Source organism: Sapajus apella, unplaced genomic scaffold (assembly GCF_009761245.1).
Source record: "Sapajus apella isolate SASKATOON/1434 unplaced genomic scaffold, GSC_monkey_1.0 scaffold30, whole genome shotgun sequence".
Classification (NCBI taxonomy): domain Eukaryota; kingdom Metazoa; phylum Chordata; class Mammalia; order Primates; family Cebidae; genus Sapajus; species Sapajus apella.
In genome coordinates this window covers 5,275,784-5,293,269 of record NW_022436970.1, presented here as the reverse complement: position 1 = coordinate 5,293,269, position 17,486 = coordinate 5,275,784, and the positions used below count along the sequence as shown (strand labels likewise).

Sequence of the window (17,486 nt, the reverse complement as noted above, 5' to 3'; positions counted from 1 at the left end):
CTTGAACCTGGGAGGCAAAGGTTGCAGTGAGCCGAGATCACACCACTGCACTCCAGCCTGGATGACAGAGCGAGACTGCATCTCAAAAAAAAAATTTTTTTTTCTGTGACTGCCAGGTGCGGGTAGGGAAGGGCAGGAACAGTTTCTCAGAGTTGAGCCAGGCCTTACAGGGAGATCAGGAAGTTCTGGGTAGGTGGAAGAGAGTGTGTGTGCACTCGAGTCAGTGTACTCCCAAGTGCAGGCATGGAGACTTGAGAGAATGTGAAATATTTTGGCAAGGCATGTAGTTTGTTATGGCTGGGAGACAGAACAGATCAGTGAGCAGTGAGATTGAAAGGTTGGCAGTAACAGGCCTTGCACAGCTTCCTGTAGTTTATCCTATAAGGAACTTTTTAAAAAGTTTAAAGAGTTTTAAGCAGGAAGTGAAATGATCAGATTTGCAATTTAGAAACATGATTTAGGTCCCAGTATTCTTAGTACCAGTTTTCTTGGGATTGGGAGTGAACACAGTTGTTGAGTCAAGGATAGTTCCTGAATCTAGCGAATTGGACAGCTAATTGGTACTGTTTAGCAAAGAAGCAGCACATTTGTGTTTTATCTGTTTGGGGGAAGAATGGGAAATCAGAGGGTTGGTAATGAGTTTAGTTGTAGGTTAATTGATGTTAGAGTAATATATAGGTGGATATATCCCGCTGGCAGTTATGATAACTTAGGTATTGTAAACTTTGCTTTTTAAAGATGCCATCAATACCTGGTTATATAATACTTAAAAGTAAAAAAACAGAGCGTATGAATTTTTCTTTCACCTAAATCATGAGGTAGCCTTACACTCCTGAGTCTAAAAATCTGAGAAAGGTAGTTCTTTGGAAAGCTATATAGGCTCAGTCTTCATTCCAAGCTAATTTAGAGATCTTAGAATAGAGCAAGTGACCATGTCTGTTATGATTAACTTGGGTTTGAATTCCGCTGTAATTATCAGTCGTCCTGTAGTTTCATTAGAGTCATCAGTAAGTTTTGCTTACCTGCTTGTGGCAAAGCCCAGACATCAAGTATGGTGGGTGCAGACTGTGAGCCCTGCCAGAACTCCGAAACAATAGCCCTGCAAAATGTACTCCCCTAAAAGGGTTCCACAATTGGATGAGATTGGGCACTACTGTGCATATTAGGACATTAAAGATTTCTTCGTGAAGGATCCTTTATAAAGAAAGGATAAATAAACCTTTATTAAACCTCACGTTTCCCAGGCTGACTTAACCATGGAATTCTTACTCACCTAATGTCTGTGAGTGATCATGGAGCTAGTGTTTTCAGGTAGACGCTTTAGAGAGACTTGCTGGACACGTGACTGCTACTTATGGTTCTCGCCTCTGAGTATATTTGCTCAGTCTGGTAATAATTCCTTTTCTTTCTTTCTTTCTTTTTTTTTTTTTTTTTTTTTTTTAAGACGGAGTTTCACTCTTGTTACCCAGGCTGGAGTGCAATGGCGAGATCTCGACCCACCTCAACCTCCGCCTCCTGGGTTCAGGCAATTCTCCTGCCTCAACCTCCTGAGTAGCTGGGATTGCAGGCACGTGCCACCATGCCCAGCTAATGTTTTGTATTTTTAGTAGAGACGGGGTTTCACCATGTTGACCAGGATGATCTCGATCTCTTGACCTCATGATCCACCTGCCTCGGCCTCCCAAAGTGCTGGGATTACAGGCTTGAGCCACTGCGCCCGGCAGATTCCTTTTCTTTCTACTTGGTAAAGCCATACTCAGCTTTGAGCGCACAAATTCAGATTCCTTTTCCATGGGATTTCCTAGACAGCTCATAATCATCTGTCTCTCCTAAACGCTTAGAGCATTTTTTTTTCTCTAATGCTTATTTGGCCTTGAGATATGTTGTATTGATTTGATTATTAACTCTGGCTTTGTATGTCTGTTATCAATAAGATTGTGAACTTCTCATGACAGACATTATATTTCTCCTAGTTCCTAATATCGTGCCCATGTTAAGAACTCAGGAAGTATGTATTTAATTAGTGCTTACACCCTAGCTTGTCTCAGTTATTTCCACACTGGAGGGAAAAACAAAGTAAGAGGAGGTTGGAAGTAACAAGTGCTGTTGGTGGCGGAAGCACAGTCAAAGCAGGAGATCTTAAATATTGCAAGTGTAGTCTTTAACACTCGGTTGAAACCATGAGGTGAATAAGGAAGGTTATTGAAGATCTCATAAAGAAGCATTCATTGGCGGACAGTTTGTACATAGGCTTTTCAGTTAGAGTCCTTCCTAACATTCCTGCTAACTCAGGACAATGAACTGTGTTACGTCTCTTAAAACCAATTAGAACTAGACAATGAAGACTCCTGATGGATTTTCAGTTTATTAGAATTCAAGGAAGCAAATACTGAACAATTGGAGGATTTTAGTATTGGAATTTGAATGTAGTAACTTACAGTCTTTTTAAGACTCAAAGGCAAATAACTTCTTGGTTGTTAATTCTAATTTAAAAGGCTCTGTGGAGGAGGACCAGTTGTAAATGATGTAAAATGAAATAGGAATATTGCTAATCAGAGGAAAGAAGTATTATGAGCCAAATGATAAATGATTTCAAGTGATAGTTATTTTAAACTAATTTTTAGTTCACATGTTTCCATCCTGCAGTATATAGAGAGTAACTCTTCGTATTGGCAGATATTTTATTCTCTTGCTGAAAAAAATTTGGACAGAATACTATAACATTTTGCCTATGTGACTGAATCTTAAATCTCTGACAAAACTTTGACTCTAGAAGTAATGACACAAGTGCCCTTACTGGGTGCCTTGGGCCCACTCCTTTTGCATCCACCCTGAATCTCAGTGACTGTTGTTTAGGGTGGGACTCGTGAGAGGGTTATTGAAAGTGAAACGTGTTAGAGAGGCTGAACCATGGCTTGACTGGGATAATGTGAAAAGCATTCATGTGTCAGGTGGATTCCTGTGCTTGCTTAGGATTCTAAGATCTTGCTAAGAAATTTAGGGTCATTCCTTCAAATACACGTTCTGCAGGGTGGAAACATACATCTTTTTAGTGTTTTCCTTCTCTGCCTTGTCAGTATGACTTGTGTCACTTTTGCTCTCTGCTAACCTGTGACAGTCTACCTCACTAATTAAAAGGAGCTCACTACTTGTTGAAACAATCTATTTAATTCTCAACCAGCTGCAGATAGAATTGTAAATTTAACCTCTTGGTTTTAGCTGTCACTGGGATCTGAGAACAAGTCTGATCCCTCTATTGCATGAACCATTCCAAGAGAGTAATGGTGGTTCCCTAGGTCTTCTTGAGAGAAGGTGAACCATATTCTGTTTTACTAAGATTTTCATAGAAAGTTATCAGAGTTTTCTCTTTTTACACTTTTGACACATAGCGGGGCAAAATTCATTTTTTCAAGTAAAATATCATATTGTATAATGACACCAAGAAAGAAAGGTTATTTAAAATTACCCTTTATAATAGTGTAACAAAATTGAATAGTATGTCATAAAACTGATCAATTGAAATTTACTTTCTAATGTCTTTTGTAAAAGCTATAGCTATGATATGTCTTTCTAGGTAATGATCAATAATGGCTTTACACCAGATAAAAATGATTATGAATTTTGTGCCAAAGTGGAAAATATGATTATCCCTGCGCAAGGGCATTTTGGAATATCTGCTGCAACTGGAGGTCTTGCAGGTAAATCTTGCATTGTAATAATATTAAAAGTTTATGAATTGTGTTTTATTGAGAATAGTTTCTTAGGGATATGTAGATTTGTTTATTCTTCTAACTTTTTAAGACTAGTTGGAACTTTCCCATTGCCTGCTGTGCCAGTCTTTTGGTCTGTTGACATTGGTAATTTTCTATTTATATTGTTCTGTAACTGTACAGTTAACTGGGGCTATATACAGCGTATAAAATAAAGCATCAGTTTGGGTGCTATTTTATAGTGAAGGAGACATTTAAAGTAGAGGCTGTCAAAGTCAGCAGGCTTAAATAAAGGCTGCAGAACAAACCACATGACACTTAACTAAAATAGCAATCTTGGCTAGTCACTTCCACAAAAAGGTTAATTGCCAAATGTTTTAGGATCATCATCGTTGTCATATCACATATAAATGAATTTGGCAACCTAAGGAAAGGTTATTCGGTGACTAAACTTTAAACAAAAATATAGTTACCATTTTTTTCCCATATAAGGTGATAAATTATCATTCAGTGTCAATGCCATTTTATGTTTATGTGATACATTGTAGTTTCAAATGTTTTCAAATATGTGGCTTATTCCTGACAACCCAGAGAGGAAGGGAGGAAGATCATATTTTTAGAAGAACTTGCCAAATTTTTTGGTGAAATAAATTTCTGGAGATTGTATGGCCAGTTAATGGTCAGCCCCAGGCAGGACTTTATGTGGATTTCTGATTCCAGGTTCAGTACCCTATTATACAACATAATTTCTTAAGTTACTTAATCTATACTGCAGTATTATATTTTTCTTTTTAATCTGTCTACATCTCTAGACCTCTATGCAAACAGTACAAAGCATAAAGATTGCTATATACTTGAAATTAATTGCTCTTGATTTGTGAATGTGACTATCCAGGATTGGTATTTTAGTTAAGGGTTTGGAGGTTTGATCAGCTGAGCCGGTGTTTTTGGCTTACACAACTTGAATTTGATTTTCGAATATGATTTTAGGTAAAATAAAATTATTAATATCCTCCATGTAAGAGAAACAAATAAGAAAATAAGACAAAAGGTATTATGTACTATAAGAAAGGTTCAGAGACATAGAGGTACCGGAAGTATTCGGAGACCAGGATTTTGTCTCATTTGTCTGGTACATTGTCCATGAAGGGGATTTGTGGGAAATCATGGAGGATCTTCGTACCAGAATAAGGAGTTTGGACTTCTTTTGACCCTTCATTTGTTTGTTCATTTCTTATCAGACGTTTATTAAACATTTATTTCATGTTAAACACTGCTAAATGTTCTGATTTAGGGTTTAAGAAAGTAACGTTTAGATTATTTCTAATATAAATCAGGTGAATTTTTGTCTCTTCACTCACATAGTTCCATTGCCTTTACCAAATTAGAGCTAATTTTTGTTAATTTCCTCACTGATTATTGTTATTTAAAGCAATAAATACTGATAAAGTTCATTTACAATGATAAAAGCAATCTCCTATGGAACTTTTTTAGACTTTTTTTTTTTTGATTTGTAGATGACCATGATGTGCTTTCCTTTCTGACTTTCCAGTTGACTGAACCTGGAAAAGAGCCGGTAATTTTACACATTTTTTTCAAAAAGTTTATCGGTTTAGTGTTTTTGCCTCTTAGATGAATGTTTGGGAAGACTAACTTAGGTTTGGGACTTGTTTCTGCCAGTTACTGCTATATGGTCTTGTGCAAGTTACTCAACCTCTGTAACGCCTCGTTTCTTAGTTGGTAAAACAGAGATGTTGGTACTGGCCACCTCATGATATTGAAGGATTAAGACAGTGCACTTATAGCAGGGGCTCAGTAAATGGTAGTAGTTAATTATTAGAGCCAAGAGTAGGCTAGGTGTGGTGGCTCACACCTGTAATCCCAGCACTTTGGGAGGCCAAGGTGGGCGGATCACCTGAGGTCAGGAGTTTGAGACCAGCCCGGCCAACACGATGAAATCCCATCTCTACTAAAAATACAAAAATTAGCCAGGCCTGGTAGCGCGCACCTGTAGTCCCAGCACTCGGGTGGCTGAGGCAGGAGAATTGCTTCAACCTGGGAGGGAGAGGCTGCAGTGAGCCGAGGTCGAGACACTGCACTTCAACCTGGGCGACAGAGTGAGATTCTATCTCAAAAAAAAAAAAGTAAATTTGCTATCATTAAAGTAAAGAAGGAATAACATGTTTATGGTAACCTTTCAGCCAGTGGTCCAATAGTTAAAATGAGAAAAATAGCTCATATTGAGGTATCTTAATGATTTTCTTATCCTTTTTATGATCTATTCCGAAACTCCAAAAAAAAACAGCCTACACTAGATAAAGAAATTTCAGAAAAAGAAAAAGAAAAGTATCAAGAGGAATTTGAGCACTTTCAACAAGAATTGGATAAAAAAAAAGAGGAATTCCAGAAGGTCCACCCTGATATCCAGTGGCAGCCTGGTGAGTTGTAGCGAAGCATGCATGGGTGCTGCAGCCAGTGTTGGGGCTGATGATCATGGATGCTTGAATCAGTGTGTTACTGACTCATCCCTGTTCTTTGAACTGGCACATTCCAAGTGATTTCTGGAAACAATTTATGAGCAAATCTTTAGTCTTTAAGAGTCAGGAGATTGGCATTTTTACCAGTGAGAATGTGGCTTAGTCATTTGTGAAATAAAGAGTACCATGGTTATGTGGAGGAACGGAACTGCTGGAATGAAAGTTCCATGAGGACAGGGATTTTGTTTGCTGTATTCACTGCTGTGTCTGCTGAGCCTAAAAAGAAATCCAAAACAATTGCTAACCTAGTAGTTCAGGTTCAGTAAATGTTTTTTGAATGAAATCATCAAAAGTTTATGTTTTTGCTTTTAGCGGCACATCATTACCTTATAATATGGAGATAATCCTTAAAAACTACCAAAACTGCTGTGGAAGTAATATGGCATGATATCTGCCTCTCCCCGTACTACTCAATAGAATCCTGGACTGTATAGTTGAAAATCATAAAATACTAATCTAAGCCAATGTAATGAAGAAGTTGAGTATGCTAATGTCAAAAATAAAACATTTTAAGGCCAAATTAAGGGACTTCATATTATCTGCGAACTTTTTATCTGAGTTCTTCCCCGTCAGCCTAAGTGATCAAAGGTATACTTAATAAAGGCTGAGGCTAGCATTTGAACACTCCATGTAGTACGCACTTCTCTTAATGATCAGCAGTATGAGTCAGATTTAATGAATTTAAAAATGAAACATAAAAGTCATTCTTATTTTGAATTAGCTTTAAACATCATCACATAAAATTTGTGAGTATACCCTGAAGCTGACTGTAGTGTTTGAAAAGTTTGGTTTGGCAAATTTTGACAAATATGTTTACCCATTTAACCATCACCCAGATCAGTACACAGAACATTTTCATCATCCCAGAAAGTTCCCTCTTGCCTCCTTCAAGTCAACCCCCTTCTCCACAGAGCCCATCGCTCTTTTTATTGCTATCACTGTAGATTCGTTCTGCCTATTCATATAAGTAGAATCACACAGTGTATATGAAAGAGATATATTTTTCCATTTTAGTTTTTTTTTTTTTTTAATTGTACGCGAGGTTCTGGGGTACATGTGCAGGTCATGCAGGATTGTTGCATAGGTACACACATAGCAAGGTGGTTTGCTGCCTCCATCCCCTCCATTTTAGTTTTGTTTAACTTTTTATATATTTAGGGAGTACAAGCGCTGATTTCTTACATGCTTATGTCACATAGTGGTGAAGTGTGGGGTTTTAGTGTACGTCTCACCCTAATGAACATGGTACTTAATGGGTAATTTTCAGCCTTCATTCCCCTCCCACTTTGGTAGTCTCCAGAGTCCGTTACTCTACTCCATATGTCCATGTGTACCCATGGTTTAGCTTTCACTTATAAGAGAGAATGTATGGTATTTGACTAAGTCATTTCACTTGGGATAATGGCCTCCAATTCCATCCATGTTGCTGCAAAAGACATGATTTCATTTTTATTTTATGGCTGAATTGTAATCTATGGTATATACACACATATATACACACACGCCCCATTTTCTTTATCAGGCCCTCTGCTGATGGACACTTAGGTTGATTCCATCTTTGCTGTTGCAAATAGAGCTGCCATAAATGTGTGAATGCAGGTATCTTTTCGATATAATGATTTCTTTCCCTTTGGGTAAATACCCAGTAGTGAGATTCTGGATCAAATGATAATACTGTTTTTAGTTCTTTAATTCTTGGAGAACAGAATTCTCCACACTGTTTTCCACGAAGGTTGTACTAATTTGCATTCCCACCAACAGCATATAAGCATTCCCTTTTCTCCACATCCTTGACAACACCTGTTGTCTTTTGACTTTTTAGTAATAGCCGTTGTGACTTGTGTAAGATAATATCTCATTGTGGTTTTAATTTGGATTTCTTTGATGATTAGCGACATTGAGCATTTTTTCATGTATTTGTTGGCCGCTTGTGTGTCTTCTTTTGAAAAATGTCTGTTCGTGCTCTTTGCCCACTTTTTTAATGGGCTTTTTGTTTTTCTCTTGAGTTGTTTGAGTTCCTTGTAGATTCTGGATATTAGCCCTTCCTTGGATGCATAGTTTGCAAATGCTTTTTTCCCATTCTGTAGGTTACTGTATTTATTGTTTCTTTTGCTGTGTAGAACCTTTTTAGTTTAATTAAGTCCCGTTTGTCTGTTTTTGTTTTTGTTGTATTTGCCTTTGAGGAGTTGGTCTAAATCGTTTACCTAGGCCAATATGCAGAAGGGTCTTTCCTCAGTTTTCTTTTAGGATTTGTATGGTTTTGGGTCTTATGTTTAGGTCTTTAATCCATCTTGATTAATTTTTTATAGGGTGAGAAGTGTGGGTTCACTTGTATTTGTCTATATATAGCTATTCAGTTTTTTCAACACCGTTTATTGAATAGGGTGTTCTTTCCCCAGTGTATATATCTATTGACTTTGTTGAAGATCAGTTGGTTGTAGGTGTGTGACTTTATTTCTTGGTTCTCTGTTCTGTTCCATTGACCTATGTGTCTATTTTCATACCAGTATTGTGCTGTTTTAGTAACTTTAGCCTTGTAGTATAATTTGAAGTCAGGTAATGCCTGCAGATTTCTTCCTTTTGCCCAGCATTGCTTTGGCTATTTGGGTTCCTTTTTGTTCCATGTGAATTTTAGGATTGTTTATTTCTAATTCTGTGAAAAATGACATTGGTAATTTGATAGGGAGTTCTAGAACCAGTAGATGACTTTGGTCAATATGGTCATTTTAACAATATTGATTCTTCCAATTCATGAGCATGGGATATTTTTCCATTTGGTTGTGTCATTTATTTCTCTCATCATTGTTTTGAAGTTCTTCTTATAGAGAGCTTTCCCCTCCTTGATTAAATATATTTCTAGGTGTTTTATTTTTCTTGTATGTGTTGTAAATGGAATTGCCTTCTTGGTTTAGTCCTTGTCTAGATCATTATCAGTATATGAAAATGCTATTAATTCCTGTACATTAATTTTTTATCCTGAAAAATGAATTTTACTGAATTCATTTATCAATCTAAGGGTTTTTTTGGTGGAATCTTTAGGATTTTTTAGATATAAGATCCCATCATTAGCAAACAGGGATAATGTTACTCATTTCCAGTTTGGATGTCTTTTATTTTTTTCTCTTGCCTGATTGCTCTGGTGAAGACTTCCAGTATTGTGTTATTATAAATAAGAGTGATGAAAGTGGGCATCTTTGCCTTGTTCCAGCTCTTAAAGGGAATGTTTTCAGCTTTTCCTTGTTAAGTATGATATTGTATGTGAGTTTGTCAAATGTGGCCTTTATTATGTTGAGGTATGTTCATTGAGGATTTTTATCATGAAGGGTTGATAAATTTTATTGAATGCCGTTTCTGAGTCTGTTGAAATGATCATGTTTTTTGTTCTTAATTCTGTTTATGTGGTATGTCATATATATGGATTTTTATATGTTGAACCCTCCTTGCATCCCTGGGATAAATCCCACCTGATTGTGCCGTATTATCTTTTTGATGTGCTGTTGGATTCATTCTGCTGATATTTTGTTGAGGATTTTTGCCTCTTTGTTCATCAGGAATATTGGTCTGTAGTTTTCTTTTTTGTGTATCCTTGTCTGGTTTTGGTATCAGGGTGATACTGCCCTCATCGAATGAGTTAGGGAGAATTCTCTCCTCCTCAGTGTTTTGGAATACTTTCAGAAGAATTGGTTTTTCTTGATATGTTTGCTAGAATTCAGCTATAAATCCATCTAGTCCTGGCTGTTGTTGTTAAGAGATTCTTTTTTTTAACTACTGATTCAGTCTTGCTGTTCATTATTGGTCTGTTCAGTAGTTCTGTTTCTTCCTGTTTCAATCTCAAAAAGTTGTGCATTTCCTTTTCCTCTAGGTTTCTAAGTTTGTAAGCCTATAGTTGTTCATAAAGGTTTCTGCTGTAAAGTCTACTGTTAATCTGATGGAATTTCCTTTATAAGTCACTAAGTACATTTCTCTTGTTAATTTTAAAATTATTTCATGTTGACTTTAGACTTAGACATTCTGAATATAATATGCTGTGGTGAAATCATTTTTGCAATATATTTTTCTGTGGGTTGCTGGGCTTCCTGTATCTGGACGTCTAACTCTTTTGCTAGACTTGGGAAGCTTTCATCAATTATTTTTTTAGGTTTTCTCCTTAGCCAGGCAACAACTGCAGCCATGTTACCTTGAACTTGTACTAAGGGTAGGGCACAGCCCAGCATGAAACTCTCGAAATTGTGCCTTGAGCCTGGGACCAGAGAGAGCAGGGCCCCTTCTAGACTAGCATGAGTAAGAAGCTGTAAGGAGTGCAGTCTGCTTACCTCTCAGTTTCACAAGAGCCCATTGCAGGGCAGTGGGTATTGTCCTAGATATACATAGGAGAGCCTGGTTTCCCTGTCTTTCCTTGGCCGGGTGTTGGCTACAGCCTTGTCAGCCCAAATATAGCCTGAGAGAAGGGCTCAACACTGCATTAAACTCTCAAGATTGCATCTTGGGTCTGCGACCAGAGAGGGTAGGGTCCCTCCCAGGCAAGCAGCATGGACAAGAAGCTGTGGGGAGTGCCATCTACTCATGTCTCAGTATCAGCAGCAACCTTCAACAAGGCAGTAGAGACCTTCCCAGGGGTACATGGGAACGACCAGTGTCCCCTCTCTCCTTGGAACATTGCAGTGGCTGTAGCCACGTCTGTAGATCCCCAGTATCCAGGCTATCAACAGTGGTACCCACCTGGAGCTGCTCAAGGCTTGAATGCCTGTGGGATTCCATGTGGTTTCCCTTTATGGAGCAGCGTCTCTGCAATATTTAGGCAGTTCCGTATGTCCAGCCCAAAGCCCTAGTGGGTCAAGGGTTTCTCCATAGCCAGGATCATAAAAGCCCATTTTGGACCGGAGGGCCCTGGCAGTTTTTCTCTTACTGTTTCCCATCATCTAGGAGCCTCTTCGGGTGCTCAGTTAGCTCCTGGCTGGGCAAGCTGCCCAACACCCTCGACTTACTTACTTCTGGTGCTTCTCATTTCTTCTCTGATGAATCCCAGCATTCTTTCCTAGGCAAGCTATTTGAAATGCAAGTATCTACTCACCACTGTGGTTTTTCTCCGTGGAAGAGGCACATACTACCTGCATCTGGTTAGCCATTTTGATCCCTCCTGAGATTTTCCAAGAAAATTATTTTTAAATAAAAAAATTTAAATCCAATTTATAATAAGTGTTCAGTCACCTGAAATGGCAGAAAACAAATAATAATTTAATCATTATGAATTAACTATCTGCATGTTTTCTATCTGGGAGATTGTACCACTATGATGGTGATGTTTTAATTTTGCTGTATATTGGCACTTTGGTCACTTACAAAACTACCTATGTGTAGAAGACTCTGATCACTTTTATTATGTCCCTTTCAGTGGAGGAAGTATTTGAGACTGTAGGAGACCGTGAGCTAAGACAAGTCTTTGAAGGACAGAATCGTATTCATCTTGAAATCAAGCAGCTGAACCGGCAGTTAGATATGATTCTTGATGAACAGAGAAGATATGTCTCTTCCTTAACAGAGGAAATCTCTAAAAGAGGAGCAGGAGTGCCTGGGCAGCACGGGCAGGTGGGCTTACAGAATATGCAGACACGTCTCATTTACTGTTTGCTGGAGGGGCAGTAAAGAACGGCCACTGTACTGTGTGCTCATAGAATGTGGATTACTCAGCTTGCTCGTCATTATTTCTTCCACCAGATCACTCAACAAGAACTGGATACTGTTGTGAAAACTCAGCATGAGATTCTGCGACAAGTAAATGAAGTGAAGTAAGTATGTAAAAGTAGTGTCTCTGTGTTCTGTGATTTTTTTATCCAAAATTTGTGACTTTAGGTGTGCAAGCACCATATTGTACGATTTCTGCATGAGGGTAAGAATTCCATTCTAGATTCATTTTACAAATAGGGGAACTATAAATACGGCAACTTTTAGTATTTAAAAACTGCAAACATGTCTAAAGTTTTTAATTGTACTGGGCCGGAAAAGAAAAAAATGTTTTGGCATCTTTTAAAAATATAGGAACACCCCTTGACAAGCCAGGTGTGTTCTTATATTTATAAAATATAAAAAGGATATGAGGTATTATATACCACTTCTATGAAAAGAACTAGAGGAATAAGTATGTGTAGCATTGTAAGACGATAACCCAAGCAGACTTGATGCAGGAAATTATTTTTGATGGAGTGAAACCATTTTGAACATAATATATGTGACTACCTCTTCTTCATTCCCACCTTCTACCTTCAGAGAGACTGGAGAGAGAGTTGGAGCAGAGAGGAGATACTGTGTCCTTAGAATGTTGTTGACCAATAAATTTCTAATGAGAATGATTCACTTATACAGATAATTAACAGCTCTCAATGCCTGGAGCAGAAATGACAAACCAAAGTGTCATGTTTCCATAAGCTAACATTTTAGAACCCTGTCCCAACTGATACAACCCTTGACAAACAAAAATGTCAATGTGAGTTCTTTAGGACTGGAAAATTAAACAGTCCTAAATTAGATCAAACAGAAGGTGATTATACCTGATGTCTAAAGATTAAAGGCACTTACAACTGCAAGTTTCTATTTCTTCAACTTTCTCTTTGCATTTAAAAAAAAAATCTTCATAATGTGAACTCGTGATTGAAATATTTATGATGCTAAATGAATAGTTTAGCTCTTCAAATAGTTTAATTAAATGAATAGAATCCTTTTAGAAATAGACTGGATCATGTAACACAACCTTTTTAAAAATCTTTTTATTTCAATCTAATTTTAGACCTCAGAAGCTACAAAAATAGTATAGGAAGTTTCTATACATCCTTCACCCATCTTCCTCTGATTTACATAGCCATGGTGTAATTGTCAGAATCAGGAAATTAACATTGGTACAGTTCCATCAACTAAATGACCTATTCAAAATTTATCAGTCCACCAAGGCCTTTTTTCTATTCCAGGATCCTGTCTACAATCAGACATTACATTTAGTTATTTTTTCTCTTTAGGCTTCTGCAGTCTGCAGTAGTTCGTCTTTCCTTGTCTTTCATGACCTTGACATTTTCCGAGAGCATTAGTCAGTTAATACCTTTTGATTTGGGTTTGTCTGGTGTCTACTCATGATTGGAAGGAAGTTCCACATTTTGATAAGAAGATATTACTGATGATGTTGCCGTGATCACTTGGTTATGGTGGTTTCCTATTGCTATCTCTACTTTAAAGTTACTATATTTCCCTTCGTGGTTAATATATTAGAGAAGGTACTTTAAGAATATGTAAGTATCTATTTCAAACATCTGCTCATTCATTTTAGCATCCATTGATGTTTCTTACCTAAAAGAAGAATGTGTTTTTTTTCCAAATGCTGATTTATTTTTTTAATTTTTTAATTTTTTTGAGACAGTATCTAGCTCTGTTTACCAGGCTGGAGTGCAGTAGTGCAATCACAGCTCTCTGCAGCCTCAGCCTCCTGGGCTCAAATGATCCTCCCACTTCAGCCTCCTAAGTATCTGGTACTTAAGGCGCATGCCACCACATCCAGCTAAATTTTGTGTTTTTTGGAGCTGGGGTTTTGCCATTTTGCCCAGGCTGTTCTCAAACTCCTGGGCTCAAGCAGTCCTCCTGCCTCTGCCTTCCAAAGTGTTGGGATTACAGGCCTGAGCCACCATGCCTGGCCCTGATATTTATGTTTCTATCATTCCCTCCACATGTGTTCCTTGGATTATTCTGTCAGGACCAACTGTCCTTTCTCTCCCATTTATTTATTTAGTAATTTATTTAGATCAGTACAGACTCACGGGTATTTATTCCATAGGTTACAATCCAACACTCTCCTTACTTGTTCTGCTGCTCAGGTTGTTTCAGGTGTGGTCAGGTTGGCTTCTTTGTTCTCTCAACAAGCCTTCATCTTTTTTTGAGCATTTTAAAATGTTATGATACTGTACTGTCTTCTAGGCTCATCTTGTATTTTCTCTGCCCTCCAGTGAGTCCAGGTTCCTTTTTCTTGAGAAAGGTTATTTGAAAACCAACCTCTGGGCACTAGAGGTTGTAATGAGTAATACTCATTACTACCAGAGTACTGTTATCTGTAGGCATCTTAGTGGGCAGAGGTAAGGAATATATCTATGTATACTAGCCCATGCATACACATGAGTCTGTAGTTCCATGTATCTATAACATATTTACTTATTGCTTTTGCTTTAGTATGCACGTAGGTACACAGAAAGTGGTTTCAAATTGTTAACTCTTACCCCTGTGAGAAAGACATTTACTGACAAGTTTCTGTGAAGTTCCTTTTATCTCAAGCCTTATAGTATCCAGCCCAGATACTATTTTCCAAATAGTTTCTTAGTATCGTTCTCTTTTTCTCTGCCCTTTTCATTATGTCTGATGTTACTTACTCATTTAGGATCCAGTTAGATTCTTTGTTAATGTTTATATTCCACTAGTATCCTGGTTGATTTAAATTGTTTGTATTTTGGGCATGTGAATACTGTGATTCTAAGGGGTAGAGCATGTGTGTGTATCACTTCTTCATCCTTGCTACCACTTTCCCATTCTCCCCTTCTTTCCAGCTCTTTCCCACCCAGTCCCTCCTGGTAACCAATTCTGTTAGCTTCTGGTTTGTTCTTCCTGTATTTCTTCTGTATATATGTATTTTCTTAAGTCCGCTTCTTTCTTCTGTGAAGGGTAGCATAGTCTAGATATTTTTCGTGCTTTGCATGTTTCACATAGCAGTAGTACTAGGACATCTAAAGATGCAACCAGTTGTCAGGATATCCTAACTGTCCAGCCGTATTATCCATAGAATCCCTTTCTTTCTTTCTTTTTTTTTTTTTTTTTCAATTGTACTTTAGGTTCTGGGTAGAATCTCTTTCTTAGAGAAGTTAACAGTCCTTGCAAACTCCCACTTACTGAGAACAAATGTCATACATACAATAAGTTAATGTAAAAGATGAGCTCGAGTTTCTGAACTAGTCCTCTGGACCTTTTTCTTTAGGAGTTAGCATCAGAAAAAATGTAGAGAGAGGAAATATTTGCCTTTAATGGAAAAGGGTGGTTTGTGTCTTTGTGGGTTTTTATATTCTTAAGGAATCACAGACATTGCTTTTAGCAGAGAGAGATCTTAGAAAGTGTGTAGCTTTTCTGTAGTAATTGATGCCTCCTCCCACTTCTGCATCTCAAAACACCCTTTTTAAGACTTCTGGTGTACCATTCACTCTGGGTGTTCTTTGGCCTCTGCTTCCATTTGGTTATCTTGACTTGCCCACCTTCCATCATCCCTTAAAAGGTATTGTTTTCAAGGGTTCTGTCCAGACCTCTTTTCATTTGACCTGTTTTCTAAATCATATATGACCTCCTTCCACCACAATTCTTTCCCCATAGGCTCCTGTTCATTTTTTGGCGCCCAGCTCTGGGTGCCTGCTAAATGCTTCTTTCTTTGTAGAGCTCTAGTTGTGCTGCTGTCGCATCGCTTTCCTGCCCGACTGTTCATCTCAGCAGGGCAGGTCTTTCATTTTTCTTGCAAAGTTTATATCCCTAAATATTGCCCGGCTCACGGCACTTAGGAAGTTTCAGAAAGAAACGTTAGCAGAATGAACAGGCAAATGAGTAAATGAGTAGGAAAAGCGCATTATGTGACTCAATCTTTGGTATATTAAAAAGACATTATACCTAAGCCAGTTCATGCTTCTGGGAAGCAAAATTCTTAAGTGCAGATTTGTAATAACATTATTATACTCTGGGAGATTTTGGTCTTGGTAAGTATTTTAGTTATATTAAAATGTTATCCTTAATTTGAGTTTCAGTGGAAAAGCTGAGCCCCACATGAATTTTCTTGGGCATACATGCCATTACAAGAAATTTTAATCAACACATGACATTGATCCCAAAGCACTTGAGATATTTTGTAACTGCTTTTGAAGTCTTCACTGCTCATGTAACTCAACTATAATTTTTTAAACTTCTTTTATACTTCACATTCGTCTGACATACAGTGTTATTTTTAAGTAATTTGAGTCTTTCTCTTTTTTACTTCCCGTAAAGTTCTTACTTTTTAAACTACATTTTACTTCAGTGAGATAAGTGAGATAACTTATTTATTTATCCCTCCAAATTGAACCATAGCTGTTGAAGGCACTGGTAGGAAATCAGAATTGTGAGCCCTGTCCTCAGGGAGCTTATGCTGCAGAAGTGAAAGCGTCTATATGTGCAGCTACAAAGTGGACAAGTCTCTGTGTGTGCATGTGTATAGGATATGATTGCATTTGGCACTATCCTTTTCAGCTGAACACCTAGAAAGATTTATTATAACTTCATTAAAAATATCCATTGTATTATTCAATATCCACTTATAATATTGGTTTTAACACAGATTACCTAGTAGTATGTTCTACACGGTATTCTTAGATGACCTTTAGTAAAAGATAAAGGCATAATGTTGTTTTATAAATTATTTTCCAATTTTGAACACAACCCAATTTTTAAAAATACTTCTTTACCTGTTGTTGTTGTTTTTTTAATGATGTAATTTATTGAACTTGAAAAGGTGTAAGTATTAGAGATCTGTGACTGAAAAAAAAAAATCTTTCTATTGATTTTATTGTATCAAGAGACTTTCTGTTTCAGAAATTCCATGAGTGAAACTGTCAGACTGGTCAGTGGAATACAGCACCCTGGCTCTGCTGGAGGCCTCTATGAGACAACACAGCACTTCATTGACATCAAAGAGCACCTGCACCTAGTGAAGAGGGACATAGATAACTTAGTGCAACGAAATGTGGTAACTTTGTTTGCTTTTCCTTTTATAATTGTTATCAGCTTTAGGAAAGGAAGAACTTATACTCTGCTGAAAGTACTTTAACCCTTTAGTTAATGCTAATGCTTATGCTTATTTTTAATGTTGAAGGTAGAATTGTTCAATACATGCAAATGTCCATGTGTCCTGGTTTTCTGGGTATTAAAGGTGGAAGAACGGTTCCCATAGCAGTCATAGTTTTTTAATATGTAATATTTATATTACCATTCAATGAAAATATTTTCTGATTTCCATGTTAATGTCTTCTCTGATTCATGGATTGCCTAAAGTGTATTTCTTTGGCCTGTTTTTTTCTCAAGGTTCCAAACTGATAATTTCTTGCTATCTTGTTAGGTTCATTTACCTTCAGTTGGGTTTTGTGTGCTTGGATTGGATTGGATTTGTTTCTGACTCTGCTAGTTGTCTTCTGTAAGACATATTTGG

General features: G+C 37.4%; 1 protein-coding gene across 1 annotated transcript in view; it reads left to right on the top strand.

Moving 5' to 3' along the window:
- The window catches only part of LMAN1 (lectin, mannose binding 1), a 28,916-nt gene that overhangs the window by 6,484 nt on the left and 4,946 nt on the right, over window positions 1-17,486 (top strand). Inside the window, exons 6-11 of the mRNA XM_032293648.1 lie at window positions 3,575-3,698; window positions 5,228-5,286; window positions 6,016-6,148; window positions 11,640-11,833; window positions 11,963-12,033; window positions 16,874-17,027. Of these exons, the coding sequence (XP_032149539.1) occupies window positions 3,575-3,698; window positions 5,228-5,286; window positions 6,016-6,148; window positions 11,640-11,833; window positions 11,963-12,033; window positions 16,874-17,027 (735 nt within the window). The remainder of the gene's footprint in view (window positions 1-3,574; window positions 3,699-5,227; window positions 5,287-6,015; window positions 6,149-11,639; window positions 11,834-11,962; window positions 12,034-16,873; window positions 17,028-17,486) is intronic.